Consider the following 19,550-nt stretch of genomic DNA (forward strand, 5'->3'; position numbering starts at 1 on the left):
CCCCTTGCCTCTCTTACAGGTCAAACAGAAGATGATGTACCTGTGAGGGAAGACGAACGACCTGAAGGGACATTGTCATGTCATTCTAGCACACCCTCCACCAGTATTGAACATTGGTGGGCATTTGCGCACAGGTATAAATTGTGCCACCAGCCTGTGAGGGAAGAAGAGATAAAAACAGCTGTGACCATTCTCCATGAGAGGACAGAGGAAAAGTCCAGTAATGTTCACCTTTAAGCAGGCTGCAAGTAGGGTGGCACAGTGATGCAGTGGTTAGCACTGCAGCCTCAAGGCATTGGGCACTCTAATTTAGAAAAGAGACACAAAATTTCAAGCAAATTGCAAGCCTTGAGAGCAATCAGCAAAGTGCGAGATGCTGAAGGTACAGTGTGAAATATGTGGATATCTGTCAGAGTTCCCAGGAACTGTTGTAACTATGTGCAGAGGATTAATTATTTGAATAGAAATAATGTGGAAGGTTACAGGGGAAAAGGCACAAGATGGCATAATGCTCATTAAGAGAAGCGGCACACACAACAGGCCGGAAAGTGTTCTTCTGCACCATAAAAATTCAGTGTTACTGATTGAAAAATCCACCCATATCATAAAACAGTGAGAGTGAAGGAGATCTTCACAAAACAGTGAGAGAGTGAAGGAGATCGTCACAAAACAGTGAGAGAGTGAAGGAGATCTTCACAAAATGGTGAGAGAGTGAAGGAGATCGTCACAAAACAGAGTGAAGGAGATCTTCACAAAACGGTGAGGGAGTGAAGGAGATCTTCACAAAACAGTGAGAGAGTGAAGGAGATCCTCACAAAAAGGTGTGAGAGTGAAGAGATCTTCACAAAACAGTGTGAGATGTCCGTGGAAAAGTCATGAATGCTGGAGTAAAGTGATAATTTCATAACTGAGCTTAATTGATTTTATTAAGGAAAAGGTATTTGTGTTATGGTGCCAGCTGGGTAAATGAAGTTAAGACACAGATCATTCATCTTCTGACTGCATGGTGGAACTTTCTTCCATGTTGCTGTTGATAAAGGTGCCAATGCTTCAGAGGAGAAGATCACTACAGACGGTCACAATACCAAAGAGGAGATGAAGGAACTAGTACCAGGATCCTTTATATTGCTTGTGAAGAAGTCGTCCACTTACCTGACCAGCCAACATCCCACAAGCTCCTGCTGCACCGCTGACGACCATTGTTTGATTGGCTCCTGGTGTCACATGCCCCTTTTCTCTCACACCCAGCAATGAGGTTAGGCCGGGCATTCCCACAGCACCGAGGAAATAGGAGAGGTGTCCGTCAACAAGCTGAGGGTCGAGCTGTAAGATGGACAAATGGCCTTGGGTAATGAAAAATGGAGCGAGAAATTTTAACCTGAACCGCAATACTGGTTTCACTCTACTAACGATGCACTTGTCATTTAAAAATTTTTTTTTGAAAACCCAATTATTTTTATCCTATTAAAAGGCAATTTAGCATAGCCAATCCACCTACCCTGCACATCTTAGAGTTTGTGGGGGTCAGACACAAGCAGAGATGGGGAGAAGGCACAAACTCCACATGCGCAGTGTGGGAGGTGATGAGCCATGTGGGGGAGGGGGGGGGGGGGTGAGCGAGCAGTGTTGGGGGGAGGGGGTGAGCAGTGTGGGGGGGAGTGAGCAGTGGTGGGGGGGGAGCAGTGTGGGTGGTGAGCAGTGTGGGGGGGGAGTGAGTGAGCAGTCTGGGGGGTGAGCAGTGTGGGTGGTGAGCAGTGTGGGGGGGGGCGAGTGAGCAGTGTGGGGGCTGAGCAGTGTGGGGGGTGAGCAGTGTGGGGGGGGTGAGTGAGCAGTGTGGGGGGGGGGGGGTGAGCAGTGTGGGGGGGGTCAGTGAGCAGTGTGGGGGGGAGTGAGTGAGCAGTGTGGGGGGGTGAGCAGTGTGGGGGGGAGTGAGTGAGCAGTGTGGGGGGGGGGTGTGAGCAGTGTGGGGGGGTCAGTGAGCAGTGTGGGGGGGAGTGAGTGAGCAGTGTGTGGGGGGGTGTGAGTGAGCAGTGTGGGGGGTGAGCAGTGTGGGGGGGGGGGAGTGAGTGAGCAGTGTGTGGGGGGGTGTGAGTGAGCAGTGTGGGGGGTGAGCAGTGTGGGGGGGGAGTGAGTGAGCAGTGTGGGGGGGGTGAGCAGTGTGGGTGGTGAGCAGTGTGGGGGGGGGAGTGAGTGAGCAGTGTGGGGGGTGAGCAGTGTGGGGGTGAGCAGTGTGGGGGGGGAGTGGTGAGCAGTCTGGGGGGGGGTGAGTGAGCTCTCTCACCCCCCCACACTGCTCACCCCCCCACACTGCTCTCACTCCCCCCCACACTGCTCACCCCCCACACTGCTCTCACTCACCCCCACACTGCTCACCCCCCACACTGCTCACTCACACCCCCCCACACTGCTCACTCACACCCCCCCACACTGCTCCATCACACCCCCCCACACTGCTCACTCACCCCCCCCCACACTGCTCACATCACCCCCCCCACACTGCTCACTGACCCCCCCACACTGCTCACACCCCCCCACACTGCTCACTCACCCCCCCACAACTGCTCACTGCCCCCATACTGTTCACGTCACGCCCCCCCCACACTGCTCACCTCACCCCCCCCACACAGCTCACTCACCCCCCCCCACACTGCTCACTCACCCCCCCACACTGCTCACACCCACCCCACACTGCTCACAACCCCCCCACACTGCTCACTCACCCCCCCCCCACACTGCTCACTGACCCCCCCACACTGCTCACTCACCCCCCCCACACTGCTCACTCACCCTCCCACACTGCTCACCCCCCACACTGCTCACTCACCCCCCACACTGCTCACTCACCCCCCACACTGCTCACTCCCCCCCCACACTGCTCACTCACCCCCCCCACACTGCTCACTCACCCCCCCCCACACTGCTCACTCACCCCCCCCCCACACTGCTCACTCACCCCCCCCCCCCCACACTGCTCACTCACCCCCCCACACTGCTCACTCCCCCCCCCACACTGCTCACTCACCCTCCCCCCACACTGCTCACTCACCCCTCCCCCCACTGCTCACTCACCCTCCCCCCCACACTGCTCACTCACACCCCCCACACTGCTCGCTCACACCCCCACACTGCTCACTCACACCCCCCCCCACACTGCTCACTCACCCCCCCCCACACTGCTCACTCACTCCCCCCACACTGCTCACCCCCCCCCCACACTGCTCACCCCCCACACTGCTCACTCACCCCCCCCCCCACACTGCTCACTCACCCCCCCACACTGCTCACTCACTCCCCCCACACTGCTCACCACCCCCCACACTGCTCACCCCCCACACTGCTCACTCACCCCCCCCACACTGCTCACTGACCCCCCCACACTGCTCACTCACCCCCCCACACTGCTCACTCACCCCCCCCCACACTGCTCACTCACCCCCCACACTGCTCACATCACCCCCCCCCCCACACTGCTCACTCACCCCTCCACACTGCTCACTCACCCCCCCACACTGCTTACTCACCCCCCCCCACAGGGCTCACTGCCCCCCCCCACACTGCTCACTCCCCCCCCCCCCCCAAACTGCTCACTCACCCCCCCCCCACACTGCTCACATCACCCCCCCCACACTGCTCACTCACCCCCCCCACACTGCTCACGTCACCCCCCCACACTGCTCACTCCACCCCCCCACACTGCTCACACCCCCCCCCCCCACTGCTCACTCACCCCCCACACTGCTCACTCACCCCCACACTGCTCACTCACCCCCCACACTGCTCAGTGCCCCCCCACACTGCTCACTAACCCCCCCCACACGGCTCACTGACGCCCCCCCACACTGCTCACTCACCCCCCCCCACACTGCTCACTCACCCCCCACACACTGCTCACTCACCCTCCCCACACGGCTCACTCACCCCCCCACACCTTCGCCACCCCCCCCCACGCTCACTGACCCCCCCCCACACTGCTCACCCCCCACACTGCTCACTGACCCCCCCCCCACACTGCTCACTCACCCCCCCACACACTGCTCACTCCCCCCCCCCCCACAGTGCTCACTCACACCCCCCACACTGCTCACCCCCCACACTGCTCACTCACCCCCCCCCCACACTGCTCACTGACCCCCCACACTGCTCACTGACCCCCCCCCCACACTGCTCACTCACCCCCCCCCCACAGTGCTCACTCACACCCCCCACACTGCTCACCCCCCACACTGCTCACTCACCCCCCCCACACTGCTCACTGACCCCCCCCACACTGCTCCTCACCCCCCCCACACTGCTCACTCACCCCCCCCCACACTGCTCACTCACCCCCCCACACTGCTCACTCACCCCCCCCACACTGCTCACTCACCCCCCCCCACACTGCTCACTCACCCCCCCACAATGCTCACTCACCCCCCCCACACTGCTCACTCATCCCCCCCCCCACACTGCTCACTGACCCCCCCCACACTGCTCACTCATGCCCCCCCCACACTGCTCACTCACCCCCCCCACACTGCTCACACCCCCCCACACTGCTCACTCACCCCCCCCCCACACTGCTCACTCACCCCCCCACAATGCTCACTATCCCCCCCACACTGCTCACTCACCCCCCCACACTGCTCACTCACCCCCCAACACTGCTCACTCACCCCCCCACACTGCTCACTCATGCCCCCCCCACACTGATCACTCATGCCCCCCCCACACTGCTCACTCACCCCCCCCACACGGCTCACTCACCCCCCCACACTGCTCACTCACCCCCCCACACTGCTCACTCACCTCCCCACACTGCTCACTCACCCCCCAACACTGCTCACTCACCCCCCAACACTGCTCACTCACCCCCCCACACTGCTCACTCATGCCCCCCCCACACTGATCACTCATGCCCCCCCCACACTGCTCACTCACCCCCCCCACACTGCTCACTCACCCCCCCACACTGCTCACTCACCCCCCCCACACTGCTCACTCACCCCCCCACACTGCTCAGTGCCCCCCCACACTGCTCACTAACCCCCCCCCACACGGCTCACTGACACCCCCCCACACTGCTCACTGACCCCCCCACACTGCTCACTCACCCCCCCCACACTGCCCGCACACCCCCCACACACTGCTCATTCACACACCCTCACACTGCTCACTCACCCCCCCCACACTGCTCGCTCACAACCCCCCACACTGCTCGCTCACACCCCCCACACTGCTCGCTCACACCCCCCACACTGCTCGCTCACACCCCCCACACTGCTCACTCACCCCCCCCCACACTGCTCACTCGCCCCCCACACTGCTCACTCCCCCCCACACTACTCACTCAGCCCCCCACACACTGCTCACTCACCCCCCACACTGCTCACTCACCCCCCCCACACTGCTCACTCACCCCCACACTGCTCACTCACCCCCCCCACACTGCTCACTCACCCCCCACACTGCTCACTCACCCCCCCACACTGCTCACTCACCCCCCCACACTGCTCACTCACCCCCCACACTGCTCACTCACCCCCCCCACACTGCTCACTCACCCCCCACACTGCTCGCTCACACCCCCCACACTGCTCGCTCACACCCCCCACACTGCTCACTCACCCCCCCCCCCCCCCACACTGCTCACTCCCCCCCCACACTGCTCACACCCCCCCCACACTACTCACTCAGCCCCCCACACACTGCTCACTCACACCCCCACACTGCTCACTCACCCCCCACACTGCTCACTCACCCTCCCCCCCACACTGCTCACTCACCCCCCCCCCCCCCCCACACTGCTCATTCAGCCCCCCCACACTGCTCACGGACCCCCCCACACTGCTCACTCACCCTCCCCCCCACACTGCTCACTCACACCCCCCACACTGCTCACTCACCCCCCCACACTGCTCACTCACCCTCCCCCCCCACACTGCTCACTCACCCCCCCCCCACACTGCTCACTCACCCCCCCCACACTGCTCACTCACCCCCCCACACTGCTCGTTCACACCCCCCACACTGCTCGCTCACACCCCCCCACACTGCTCACTCACCCCCCCACACTGCTCACTCACCCCCCCCACACTGCTCACTCACCCCCCCCACACTGCTCACTCACCCCCCCACAATGCTCACTCACCCCCCCCCCACACTGCTCACTCCACCCACACTGCTCACTCACCCCCCCACACTGCTCACGGACCCCCCCACAGTGCTCACTCACCCCCCCACACACTGCTCACTCACCCCCCCACACTGCTCACTCACCCCCCCCACACTGCTCACTCACCCCCCCCACACTGCTCACTCACCCCCCCCCCACACTGCTCACTCAGTCCCCCACACTGCTCACTCATCCTCCCCCCACACTGCTCACTCACCCCCCCCCCACACTGCTCATTCAGCCCCCCCCCCCCCACACTGCTCGCGGACCCCCACCACACTGCTCACGGACCCCCCCACACTGCTCACTCACCCCCCCACACTGCTCACTCACCCCCCCACACTGCTCACTCACCCCCCCCCACACTGCCCGCACACCCCCCACACACTGCTCATTCACACACCCTCACACTGCTCACTCAACCCCCCACACTGCTCACTCAACCCCCCCACACTGCTCACTCAACCCCCCCACACTGCTCACTCAAACCCCCCCACACTGCTCACTCACCCCCCCACACTGCTCACACACCCCCCGCACTGCTCACTCAACCCCTCACACTGCTCACTCAACCCCCCCCACACTGCTCACTCACCCCCCCCACACTGCTCACTCACCCCCCACACTGCTCACCTCACCCCCCCACACTGCTCACTCACCCCCCCCACACTGCTCACTCACCCCCCCCACACTGCTCACTCGCCCCCCCCACACTGCTCACTCACCCCCCCAACTGCTCACTCCCCCCCCCACTGCTCACTCCCCCCACACTGCTCACTCACCCCCCTCACTGCTCACTCACCCCCCTCACTGCTCACTCACCCCCCTCACACTGCTCACTCACCCCCCTCACTGCTCACTCACCCCCCTCACTGCTCACTCACCCCCCCACACACTGCTCACTCACCCCCCCACACTGCTCACTCCCCCCCACACTGCTCACTCAGCCCCCCCACACTGCTCACTCACCACCCCCCCACACTGCTCATTCAGCCCCCCCACACTGCTCACTCACCCCCCCCCCCACACTGCTCACTGACCCCCCCCCACACTGCTCACTAACCCCCCCCCCCCCCACAGGGCCCCCTGACCCCCCCCCCCACACTGCTCACTCACCCCCCCCACTGCTCACTCACACCCCCCCACACTGCTCACTCACCCCCCCACATGCTCACTCCCCCCCAACACTGCTCACTCCCCCCCCACACTGCTCACTCTCCCCCCACACTGCTCACTCCCCCCACACTGCTCACTCACCCCCCCACACTGCTCACTCTCACCCCCCCACACTGCTCACTCACCCCCCCACACTGCTCACTCACCCCCCACACTGCTCACTCACCCCCCCCCCACACTGCTCACTCACCCCCCCACACTGCTCACTCACCCTCCCCCCCACACTGCTCACTCACCTCCCCCCACACTGCTCACTCACCCCCCACACTGCTCACTCCCCCCACACTGCTCACTCAGCCCCCCACACACTGCTCACTCACCCCCCCCACACTGCTCACTCACCCCCCCCCACACACTGCTCACTCACCCCCCCACACTGCTCACTCACCCCCCCCACACTGCTCACTCACCCCCCCCCCCACACTGCTCACTCACCCCCCCACACTGCTCACTCACCCTCCCCCCCACACTGCTCACTCACCCCCCCCCCCCACACTGCTCATTCAGCCCCCCCCACACTGCTCACGGACCCCCACCACACTGCTCACGGACCCCCCCCACACTGCTCACTCACCCCCCCACAATGCTCACACCCCCCCTACACTGCTCACTCACCCCCCCAAACTGCTCACTCACCCCCCCCCACACTGCTCACTCACCCCCCACACTTCTCACTCAGCCCCCCCCCCACACTGCTCACTCACCCCCCCCACACTGCTCACTCACCCCCCTACACTGCTCACTCACCCCCCCACACTGCTCACTCACCCCCCCCCACACTGCTCACTCACCCCCCCACACTTATCACTCACCCCCCCACACTGCTCACTCACCCCCCCACACTGCTCGCTCACACCCCCCCACACTGCTCACTCACCCCCCCACACTGCTCACTCACCCCCCCCACACTGCTCACACCCCCCCACACTTCTCACTCACCCCCCCCCACACTGCTCACTCACCCCCCCCACACTGCTCACACACCCCCCCAACTGCTCACTCCCCCCCACACTGCTCACTCAGCCCCCCACACTGCTCACTCACCCCCCCCACACTGCTCACTCACCCCCCCCCACACTGCTCACTCACCGCCTCCACACTGCTCGCTCACACCCCCACACTGCTCACTCACCCCCCCCACACTGCTCGCTCACACCCCCCCACACTGCTCACTCACCGCCTCCACACTGCTCACAAACCGCCCCCCCCCACACTGCTCGCTCATCTCACCCCGACACTGGTTCTCTTTCCCCCCCCGCCCCCCACCAACAATGCTCACTCAACCTCGCACTGAACACTGTTCATCCACTTGCCAATCAGCTGGTTTGAGGGGAGTGCTGAATGTATTTATTTGCACATCTGCAATGCACTTCTTAAAAAGATGTTGATTGAATCAAAAAAGATTGTTGGAGGGAAATCATTTACAGTACTATGAGAAAAACTATTACTACAACGACACGGGGGCACAGTGGTTAGCACCGATGACATGAGTTCAATTCCAGCCTTGGGTATCTGCCTGTGGGGAGTTTGCACGTTCTCCCCGTGTCCGTGTGGGTTTCCTCCGGGTGCTCCTGATTCCTCCCACAGTTCAAAGATGTGCAGGTTATGGGGGGCTTATGGGAGGGGGGGGGGGGGGGCCTAGGTCGGGTGCTCTTTCAGACGGTCAGTGCAGACTTGATGGGCCGAATAGCCTCATTCTGAACTGTAGGAATTCTACGATTCTAAAATTTCAGAGGAATGGAATTAATTGATAGCTCTCGCAAAGATTCAGCACAGAAATGATGGGCTGAATAACACTGCACAGAAGAAGGTCATTCTGTGATTCTAATTGTGATGGGACAATGTGTTTGGACAATAGAATTAACAATGTCACATGAAGGCGAGTTCTGGGCTAAATGCCTTTCCCATCCGGCGTGTACTAAAACGAGAAAAGTGCAGAAATTCGCACGCTGGACTCTTGGATAGCTCCTTTCAAGTATCTGGGGTTTATTTGAACAATTCAACGGAATACATTTCCCCTTTCATCTGTAGCATAAATCACCATGACAATAAGGATGCATCTTTGTCCATGATGTAATATTGTCAAGTTGTCAGTTTCTCTCTTTGAAGGAAATGATCATAGGGGTACGAGTCATCTTGATAAAATAGAATGTTATCACATTGAAATGAGTCAGACAGCCCAACAAATCATCACCAGCTTCTGCACCAGTAAACCAGGTGGGGGAGAGAAAGAGTGAGGAGAATGATTTTTTAATGCAGCGAGCTATTTCCCAGAATCGACTGCCTGAAAGGATGGTGGAAGTACATTTGATACTAACTTTAAGAAGGGAATTGAGTAAATAGCTGATTGAAAAAAAGAGACCGCAGAACTATTGGGAAAAAAGCTGGGGAATGAAACTAATTCGATCGCATTCTCAAAAATAGTACAGGCCAGACAGCTTCCTTCTGTGAACCACATTGTATAATCTCATTCTCCATATGCTCCCTCTACAATTCCCATTAGAAAGAATTTATGGACATTTGAAAATCAGCACTAGGTTATCCTTAACCTTCTTCGTTCCAATGAAAAATTCTTTGTTTTATCATGGAACTTTGGACTAGGAGGACAGTCTGTTCTCCCAACCAATTAGCCTCATAGCACCACAGACCCAGGTTCAATTCTGACCTCAGGTGACTCCATGTGGAGTTTGTACGTTCTCCCCATGTTTTTGTGGGTTTCCTCCGGGTGCTCCGGTTTCCTCCCACAGCCCAAGGATGTGCAGGTTATGTGGATTGGCCATGCTAAATTGTCCCTTAGTGTCCAAACATTAGTTGGGGTGATGGGGATAGGGCGGGAGAATGGGCCTAGGTAGGGTGCTCTTTCAGAGGGCTAGTGCAGATTCAATGGGCCAAATGGCCTCCTTCTGCAGTGTACTGATTTTATGATTCTATGAATTAGGGCACGGGTCACCTGCACCTCAACTCCCTTTGTTTCACATCCCTTCATACCGTATTCAATAAAGATCGATCCATCTTGGCGCTAAAAATGTTCATTGTGTCACAACCTTTTGGGGACAGATTGCCGCTACCCTCTGTGGGAAGAACAACTTCCTGCCATCAACTCTGACTGGCCTGGCTCCTATCTTAAGGTTCTACCCCCTTGTTCTGGACATCAGAGGAAACAGCTTCTCGCCATCCATTCTATTCAATCCTTTATTCATTTCAATCACCTCAATTATACCACTATCAACGTCCTGGGGTTACCACTGACCAGAAACTGAACTGGAATTTATTATCAAGTCAGCAAGACACTACTAAAATCAGAACCGTTCAATACATAAAGGCCTGGAGCTTCTGACCTGGTCTAGCTTTGGCTCTCACGTGTCCTCTTTTGAGTATCCAGTAATCACACGGTCTCAGTATGCAGTCACCTACCATGGCGGCGACATTACCCAAAATCCCCCACGGTGGTGAATGTCCTCTATCCAGACCACAGGACATCAGGGTGCAGTACCACCGAGTGTTGGAGCATGCATAGTGATAGCGATGGAGATCCTCTTTCCTGTTGTATCTCCAAACTGGTATGGTTGCGGCAACGCAGAGGAAATGATTGAGCAGTCAGGTGGACGGAGAGGTTTGCGAAACACCTGCTGAAGGCCTCAAATTCCGAATACAAACCAGCAGGTCCCACATTTGCAGCTCCCGGTCTTTCCTCCAGAGGCAGACCCAGGCTAACGGTCGCCATCTTGGTTCAGACCAGTCTATCAATGTATCAGCAATTTCAGCCTTTGGCAATTACATTGTTACATCAATTGCATTTTTTAATGGACACACCCAAAAGAGTATAGAAAGAAAGCCAGGAGTATAAATAGACACATCTGGGCCCACTGGGTACCCCTCTTCTCACATTTTGTTTTGATGTTTTAAGTTCCCGTTGGCATTTATTTTGTTTGAGTATCCCTGAAGGGGCTGCTCTTTTCATCTGTCTCTCAGTTTGTTTAATTTAGTTTAAATGGTTCAACCCAAAATCGTATAAATGGACACAACTGGAACACTTTGGCGTGGGGCAACAGAAGGAGACCGACATTCTGCTACCTCATACTGAGAATAAACTTCTTTGGACTTATTCCTTAACCACATACTATTAATGGAGTTAGCACAGCCATATAACTGCCATGGCTACAAGAGCAGGTCAGAGGCTGTGAATTCTGCAACAAGTAACTCACTCCCCAAAGCCTGTCCACCATCTACAAGGCACAAGTCAGGAGTGTAATGGAATACTCTCCACTTGCCTAGATCAGTGCTGCTCCAACAGCAAGAAGCTCAACACCATCCAGGACAAAGCAGCCCGCTTGATTGCTGCCCCCTCCACAAACATTCACTCCCTCCACCACCGATGCACAGTAACAGATGTACCGTCTATACGCTGCACTGCTGCAACTCACCAAGATCTGTTCAGCAGCACCTTCTACCACCTGCAACCACTACCACCTAGAAGGACAAGGGCAGCAGATACATGGGAATGCCACCAGCTGCAAGTTCCCCTCCAAGCCCCACACCATCCTGACAACTCACGGTGCCCACATCTTCCATGAACGTATAAAGATCACCCCCTTAATCTTTGATTTACAAGATATTACAAGCCCAGTCTGTGCAACCTGTCCTCATAATTTAACCCTCTAAATCCCAGCAAGGTTCTGGTACACCTTTTGAGGCCCATACATCCTTTCTGAGGTGTGGTGCCCAGGACCGAATGCAGTTACGTCAAAAAATCATTTATGGGATGTGGGTGTCGCTGGTTAGGGCAGTATTTATTGCCTATCCCTAGTTGCCGTTGAGATAGTGGTAGTGAGTTGCTTTCATGAACCGCAGCAATCCATGAGGTGTAGGTACACCCACTGTGCTGTTAGGGAGAGTTTTCCAGGATTTTGACCCAGTGATACTGAAGGAACGGTGATATATTTCCAAGTCAGGATGGTGAGTGAATGGGAGGGGAACTTCCTCACTTTTGTTTTCCAGTCCCCTCTAGATAAAGGTTAACATTCCATTAACGTTTTGAATGCTTTTTGTGGCTGTCTACTGGCTTTGCTTCTCTATAGTCTCTTGCCTGTTTCTGCATTTTGAAAATATCCCTATTTGTTTAATTTGGACGCAACGAGAGAACATAATCCCCCCAAGCAACAACTCCCAATAGAAATTCCCCAATATGGAATCTCAGAAATAATTTTTGATATAGTCAAATGAGAAAGATTAGTTACTCAAGTTTTCAAAGTCTGCTACACAAACAAGGTTTGCATTTGAAAAGCAAAAGTAGGTGTGAGGGTGGGGATTGAGGACAGCACAACGATATCTCAGTGCCTTTGAGGTTTGATCAAGTTGAGATAGTACATATAGTGAAACAGCAGACTACCTTGGTCAGGATTTGCCCATCCACAATAGCCTGTGACTGCCAGGGCCAGTTGAATGAAGTCACAACATCGCATTTCTGAAACTTCAGGTGTTTACTCTCTTCAACCACACCCACTCCTCCACCAGTAACGACACTGGACACTTGCCATGGTAGCACGTAAGCGACTCCGGTGTCTTCATTCATCCTGCATCGCTGCCAAGATCAAGTCAAAGCCAACTGTTAAAAACCTGGGACACTCATGATTAATCCATCATCAGCTCAATACAGATCTGAATAAAGAGAAGCTGGATTTGTTGCCAACACCGTGAACACGCGATTCTCTAAGGCGCGATTTTCCCAAAAGGGAACAAAGTCCCCGAGCGAGCGCATTTAGCCTCGTGTTTCCCGGCGCTCACAGTGCCAAGAAACACAAGGCTATTCAACGTGACCCGCGTCGTATAAGATGCCTGAAGGGGGAAGCCACGGCCTAGGCCCCACATAGCCCCGTTTTGTACAATGGGCAGCTCCACTTGCAGGAACTCCCCACTGTATTGAGAGAAATGGCATCGCAATCTCTGCAGGGTATCCCCGGCCCAATTGTGTGCGCATAAAAACTGCCAGATTGGCACCGCCAACCGGGCACTGTGGCAGTGCACATGCCAACTGGCAATACCACCTGGGCACCTTGGCAGGTGGCACTGCAGCGCCAGAGCACCCCCCTGTACAAAGAGTACGCAGCTGGGGGCCTGCGATCTCCTGAGAGACCCCCATGAGTCTGGTTCCCATTTGTGGGGACCAGTGCTGAACGGCGCTCGCACTAGGTCTCTGAGGCAAAGGGGATGAATCCCAAAGCCTCAGACACCTCGGGAATCTGCGCATTAGAGTGAGACTGGCTGTCTTGCTCTCATATATTTTTTTATTATTATTACATTATCAGAGTTACAAAGCCAGAGGTCAGAGTGTGGACAGGGGCAAACCCCTAATCCAGCTCCTTGCCTGGTCCAAAAACTAATTCAAATTAAATCCAATTCATGGTCCCCACAAGAGAGACATACCAGATACAGGCGTTACACCTGACATCACACTGCAATAGGCCGAGAAGCGATGTCTAGCTCAAATATGCAGATTTGCCAATAAGTGATCCCGCCCACAACGGGCAGGATTTACATCACATCGTCTCGCGAGGACGCGTTGAATCTCGCAAGGCGCAGCGAGCTGGGTAGATCCCTGGAGCAGGGTCTCCCGGCTTACATCAGTCACGCTGCGCCGCGGCGATCTGCTTTTCTGGCGCAGCGTGGCCGTTGGATCGCCTAGTGCTTTACTCTTGTTGCATCTTTGCTTATATTGTGCTGGACAGCGTTTGCCCCATATCCCCCCAAACCAGAGCAGGCCACCAGATGACACAGTGGGCCATTGTTCCTGGCACTAAGTGGGTGGTTTAAGTCGCTCACAATTGCACTCTGGGCCTCAGTCCATAACAATGTTGTCGACAGCTACATCCACACGATTAATTCAGTCTGACTGGCTTATACACATAAACCCACCCCTTCAAACTGATATACGACTTTAGTATTGGTCAATGTGGATGCCAATCATGGCCAAGTGCATGGCAGCCACTCTCTGATGGGTTTTCGCTGGCACGGTGTCAAATTGGGCACAGCAGAGTGTTGTCCAGCAGAGTGACATCACTGGTTTCCTGCATAGGTGCAGGCTGGTTCAAAGGTACAAACGGATATCGCTGGCCATTATTACAATGGCAGGAGACACAGTCATATAGAAAAGGAAATGGGATATAAAACGAGAGGATGCCATTCAGCCCATCGAGTCTCTTCCCCTGTTCAATTAGATCGTCGCCAATCTGTATTTGAACTGTTCTATCCACCTTTATTCCGTAACCCTTAATACCCTTTCCTAAAAAATTTTCTCAACTTTTGAAACTAAATTATCCCCAGGCTTAATAGCTTTTTGGAGGAGAGAATTCCGTATTTCCACTACCCTTTGTGTGAAGACGTACTCCTTTACCTCATTCCTGAATTGCCTGTCTCTAACTTTAAGCTTATTTTCCCCACTACAGGAGGGTTTCTCGCTAATTACCCTAATTTGTAGTGAATTTCATGACCAAAGTGCTTTTCACACTCACCTCAGAGTCACTCCAGAGACCAAGGTCTAATCTGCTCTCACGGATGGATGCAAAAGATCCCCTGACCAGCATTCCGAAGGTACAAGACTACGGACCAACTGGTGGAAAATGGGATTAGAATGGATAGGTGCATGATGGGCGGCGCAGACATGATGGGCCTTTTTGTGCTGTATGACTCTATTTCATTCAACACTTGAAGCAAATTGTCTGCTCACAATCTCAGCACATCTGAAAGTCAATGTGAATCAGGGTGGAAACTCTCCACTGGTTAGAGTTATGTCTAGCACAAAGGAAGATGAATGTGGTTGCTGGAGACCAATCATCTCAGTCTCAGGGCATCGCTGCAGGAGTTTCTTAGGTTAGTGTCTTTTGTGAGGACCACAAAGAATCCAGCACAAATTTGTTGAATCGAAAGAAAAAACTTTATTTTACAATTACATATATACAACAGCAGCAGTACTCCCTTACTGCTCACTCCTCTCTGCTGGTTCCACACTGGCCAGCTATATTTATGCAGGTGACTCTGCTAATGATTCTCTCCCCCCCCCCCCCCCCCCCCCCCCCTCTCCCTCATTGGGGAAGCTCATACTCACTAAGGATTGTGGGATTGCCATTCGTCCCCAACCTCTCTCACCCAGAACAAACATTTTTTTTTTTTCAAATGGATTAACAACAGACCTCACAGCCACCCATCTGAATCAATGTTTTCCAAACCTTTTTTGCCCGTGACCCATTTTTACCAACCGGCCATCCTTCGGGATCCACGCCAGCCGACCTTTGCAACCCAGCATTTGCACTTACCTTTAATGTGACAGGTGAGCCTGCTTGGTCCTCATGATTCCACTTGTTTTGTTATTCAAAGTTACATTTCTGATAATGACTTCAGCTAATGATTTAAGATCTCACTGCATCCATTGAAAAAAATCAAAAGGTTTGTCCTCAAAAATGTCTTTGAAGTTTTGAGGGTTTTAATCGTTCATTTACCAGTGGTCCCCTGCACACATGAACTTTGATTCCTGATTTGTAGTGGCACAAGTAATAACCCACACCTCAAGTGATCATCTTTGTTCCTGTTTTCAGCTTCTTCTTCATGGGTTGTTCACCAGAGGCCCTGGAGTTCACACCAGCACTGTTGGCAGCTGCAAAATGGAGGAATCTCTCTCGCGCCCAGAACATGTGATGTCAGTGACCTGCTCTCTGCCGCCGCTCCTGGCAGGAAGACTCCAACAATTAAAAAAACAAAAAAATCTGCTCCTGGGTCAGCTCGCTGACGTGAGGAGGAGGTGTTCTGCCTGTTGGGCTCCGGGCCTGTGGACTGATGAGGGAGAATGCATGCGCAGAAGGGCCGGAATTCTGAAAGCCCATCGGCATCTCTAAAATCCGGTCGCAGCGTTGGGCACTTCTTCCCATGATCGGGAATCCGCGACGCATGGCCCCGAGATCAGGAACACCACAACGCATCACTCCCCAACTCTCCCGATATCCGCCTGCAACTCACCTGCAGGTCGCAACCCAGGATTTGAAAATGACTGATCTAAATTATAGAGTAGGTAATACTCAGGACATCTGGGCAAACTTGTATTTTGCTGCCCTTTCTTTGATCTCTACTTAAATACTTGAACATCTTTTCTCTCTTGAACAAGACTGAACTCACCACCAAGTAGCAGGGGTCTACCTCGGTGCTGCTCAGTATACACTGCTTCCAATATGAGAGAGCCAGCCCACTCTGCACAGTGCGTGGTGGATACCCTCCCTATTCACTGCCAGCGCACACAACCTTAATCCCCGCTCCTCATTCACGTAGGGCCCGATTATTTTGCGGAGCCCCTGGAAAGTATCTGCGGAGGAGTTTGTGGATTCCAGTTTGTGAACACTTACCCAGAAGGACAACAACAACAGGTGCATGGAAACACTGCTACCTCCAAGTTGCGCTTTAAATCACGCAGCTTTCTGATGAGAAATATCACAGCTATCCTTCATTGTCGCCGGAACTCGCTCTGCAGTGTGGGAACACTTTCACCACATGCACTGCAGTGGTTCAAGGAGGAGGCTTGTCACCACCATCTCAAGGATAATTAGCGATGGGCAATAAATAGGCCTTGCCTAGTGATGCACTATCAATTACCACGAGAAGCGAGTAGAGTGTAATCGAGGCTTTATTATGCAGAGATGTGTAGCCTCCCGCAGGTGCTGCCGATATGGCTGCAGCTCAGAGAACCCACACATTTATACTCCGCCTACTGGGCGGAGCCAGCAGGCAGGGATCTATCCCCGTACCTGTAGTACAGGACCTAACCGTAAGACATCTCATATGTGGTACATACAATACAATGGTGACTACCACATTCACCCCCTATTAAAAAAGAGTCCGGCGGGTGTGGAGGAAGGCTATTTACATGTAAGCGTTTAACATTTTTAGGAAAAGTTTATAAATTCAGACGATCAGGCGTCTTACCGTATCGGGATGGATGAAGCTCTCAGTGCTCCCGGAGTCCAGAAGGCAGGATGTCTCGTGCCCGTCGACCTTCACTGTTGTCGACGCGGTCGCAAGGTTGTGCGGTCGGGACTGGTCAATCGTGATGGAGGCGAGACGCGGCTGGTCGGCGGCGGTTGAGGTGATGAGCGGCCCGATGAGGTGCCCGACAAGCAGGGGTCCTGAGGCGGGGAAGATGGCGGTGCCCACGGGGGACACGCGCGGGTGGCGTTAAAGGTGGCGGTGCCCACGGGCCGCTCGTGTCCTGAGGCAGGCAAGATGGCGGTGCCCTTGGGCCGCCCGTGGTCTCAGGCGAGGAAGATGGCGGCGCCCAAGGATCGCACGTGGAGGGTGCAGGGACAATAGCGGTGATCGAGCAGGCCTGGCACACAGCAGCGAAATGGCCTTTCCTCCCGCAGGCCTTGCAGAGCGTGCTCTGCGCCGGGTTGCGCTGCCGGGGGTGTTTTGACTGTTCCGCAGAACTAGCACTTGGGTCCCCCGGGGTCGGGGTCCTGCCGCGTGGCGCAGGCCTGGGGTTGGCTGGGGGCGGTCGCTGGTGGGGTCCACGATGGGGTGTTTGCTGGCGGGGTCCACGATGCCCAGGAGGGGTGTGCCGTGCGGTCGGGGCATACACCTGCACATTGCGTGAGACGACTGTGAGGGAGATTGCTAGTTTCTTGGTCGCCGCGAGGTCGAGGGTAGCCCCTTCTAAGAGTCGCTGGCGGATGTACGCCGACCCTATGCCCGTAACGAACGCGTCTCTAATCAGAAGTTCAGAATGTTCAACGGCCGAAATGGCCTGGCAATCGCAGTCCCTTGCCAGGGCGTTCAGGGCACGCCAGAAATCTTCCACAGACTCACCGGGGTGTTGATGCCGCGTGGACAGGAGGTGCCTGCCATAGATTTTGTTGGTCTGCTGAGTGTAGTTCTCCTTCAGTAGCGCCATGGCCTCAGCGTAGGTAGGCACGTCCCGGATGAGGGGAAAGATATCGGAGCTCAGCCTCATGTAGAGGATCTGGAGCTTCTGTGCCTCTGAGGGTGGTTCTGTCGCAGATCCGATGTAGGCTTCAAAGCAAGATAGCCAGTGGGCGAAGGCCAACTTCGTGTTGTCTGCTTGAGGGTGCAGCTGCAGGCGATCAGGCTTGATGTGGAGATCCATCGTTATAAAATCTCTGCGTAATAAATCGATGCACTATCAATTACGACGAGACGAGAGTAGAGAGTAATCGAGGTTTATTACGCAGAGATGTGTAGCCTCCTGCAGCTGCTGCTGAAAAAGCTCGGACAGCCCACACATTTATACTCCGCCTACTGGGCGGAGCCAGCAGGCAGGGATCTACCCCTGTACCCTTACCGTAATACACCTCATATGCAGTACATACAACAGTGGTGACTACCACACCAAGTGACGCCCACATTGATGAGTGAATTTAAAATGTATGGGTAAACAAGGCAAACCATCAGTATAAAATTAGACAGTAAAATAGGTACCAGTGAAAAACTAAATTGGACGGGACACACAGAGGAAGGTCTTGACACACAAGTTTGGCATGATCTGCTAGGCAGATTAGTGTTTAGGTTTTGCCGTCCACACAAACAGGAATGCCAATATCATGGGTAGTGATCTTGCACTTCAATGCTACTCTGGGAGCTGGAATATAAGAAAGCGCTTACTCTGTGAGTTTACAATGTGGAATGCACTGCGGTGGAAGTCAATAGAAAATTTACTTTCAAACGAGACTGGGTAAATACTTGAAAAGGAAAATAATTGCAGTGCAATGAAGCAAGAGCACTGGAGTGGGACAAATTAGATTGTTCTTTCAAACAGCTAACACAGGCATGATAGGCAATGACCTCCTCCAGTGCAGTAAGATGGCCGAATTCCATGGCTTATGTTCTTTCAGCCATTACTATGTACCCTTGCAGCCTAACAGTCCAAAGGGGATGTGTACTCACCATGTAAGGATCCACAGACAGGCATTTGGTGCAGACTTTCACCTGCCCCTCTTGCAAGTCTTGAGGCAGAGAACCCTCTTCTGTCCTAAAATTCTCAGCAACTGGCTCCCCATTCTTCCCTAAAGATGGAAGAAGCAAGAGGGAACACGGTTACCCCTTTCCAGAGATCAATTCCAGGACACAATACCAACTTCCCAGATAACTCTTTGCCAAATCACTGAGCTACGTGGATCACAGGGTGTGATGTTGCTGGACTAATAATCCAAGAAACACTCCTTCAGGTCCC

At 54.8% G+C, this 19,550-nt stretch overlaps 1 protein-coding gene across 5 annotated transcripts in view; it reads right to left on the reverse strand.

The window, feature by feature from the left end:
- Window positions 1-19,550, reverse strand: part of ptgr2 (prostaglandin reductase 2) — a 96,456-nt gene that overhangs the window by 40,646 nt on the left and 36,260 nt on the right. For 3 of the 5 annotated variants that reach the window (XM_038782227.1, XM_038782190.1, XM_038782199.1), the window contains exons 3-5: window positions 19,265-19,383; window positions 12,717-12,908; window positions 1,153-1,323 (exon numbers count right to left, since the gene is read on the reverse strand). In XM_038782227.1, coding sequence (XP_038638155.1) covers window positions 1,153-1,323; window positions 12,717-12,908; window positions 19,265-19,383 — 482 coding nt within the window. The remainder of the gene's footprint in view (window positions 1-1,152; window positions 1,324-12,716; window positions 12,909-19,264; window positions 19,384-19,550) is intronic. The other 2 variants (XM_038782207.1, XM_038782218.1) reach the window with 2 other exon arrangements.

This window comes from Scyliorhinus canicula, chromosome 2 (genome assembly GCF_902713615.1).
Source record: "Scyliorhinus canicula chromosome 2, sScyCan1.1, whole genome shotgun sequence".
Taxonomy (NCBI): Eukaryota; Metazoa; Chordata; class Chondrichthyes; order Carcharhiniformes; family Scyliorhinidae; genus Scyliorhinus; species Scyliorhinus canicula.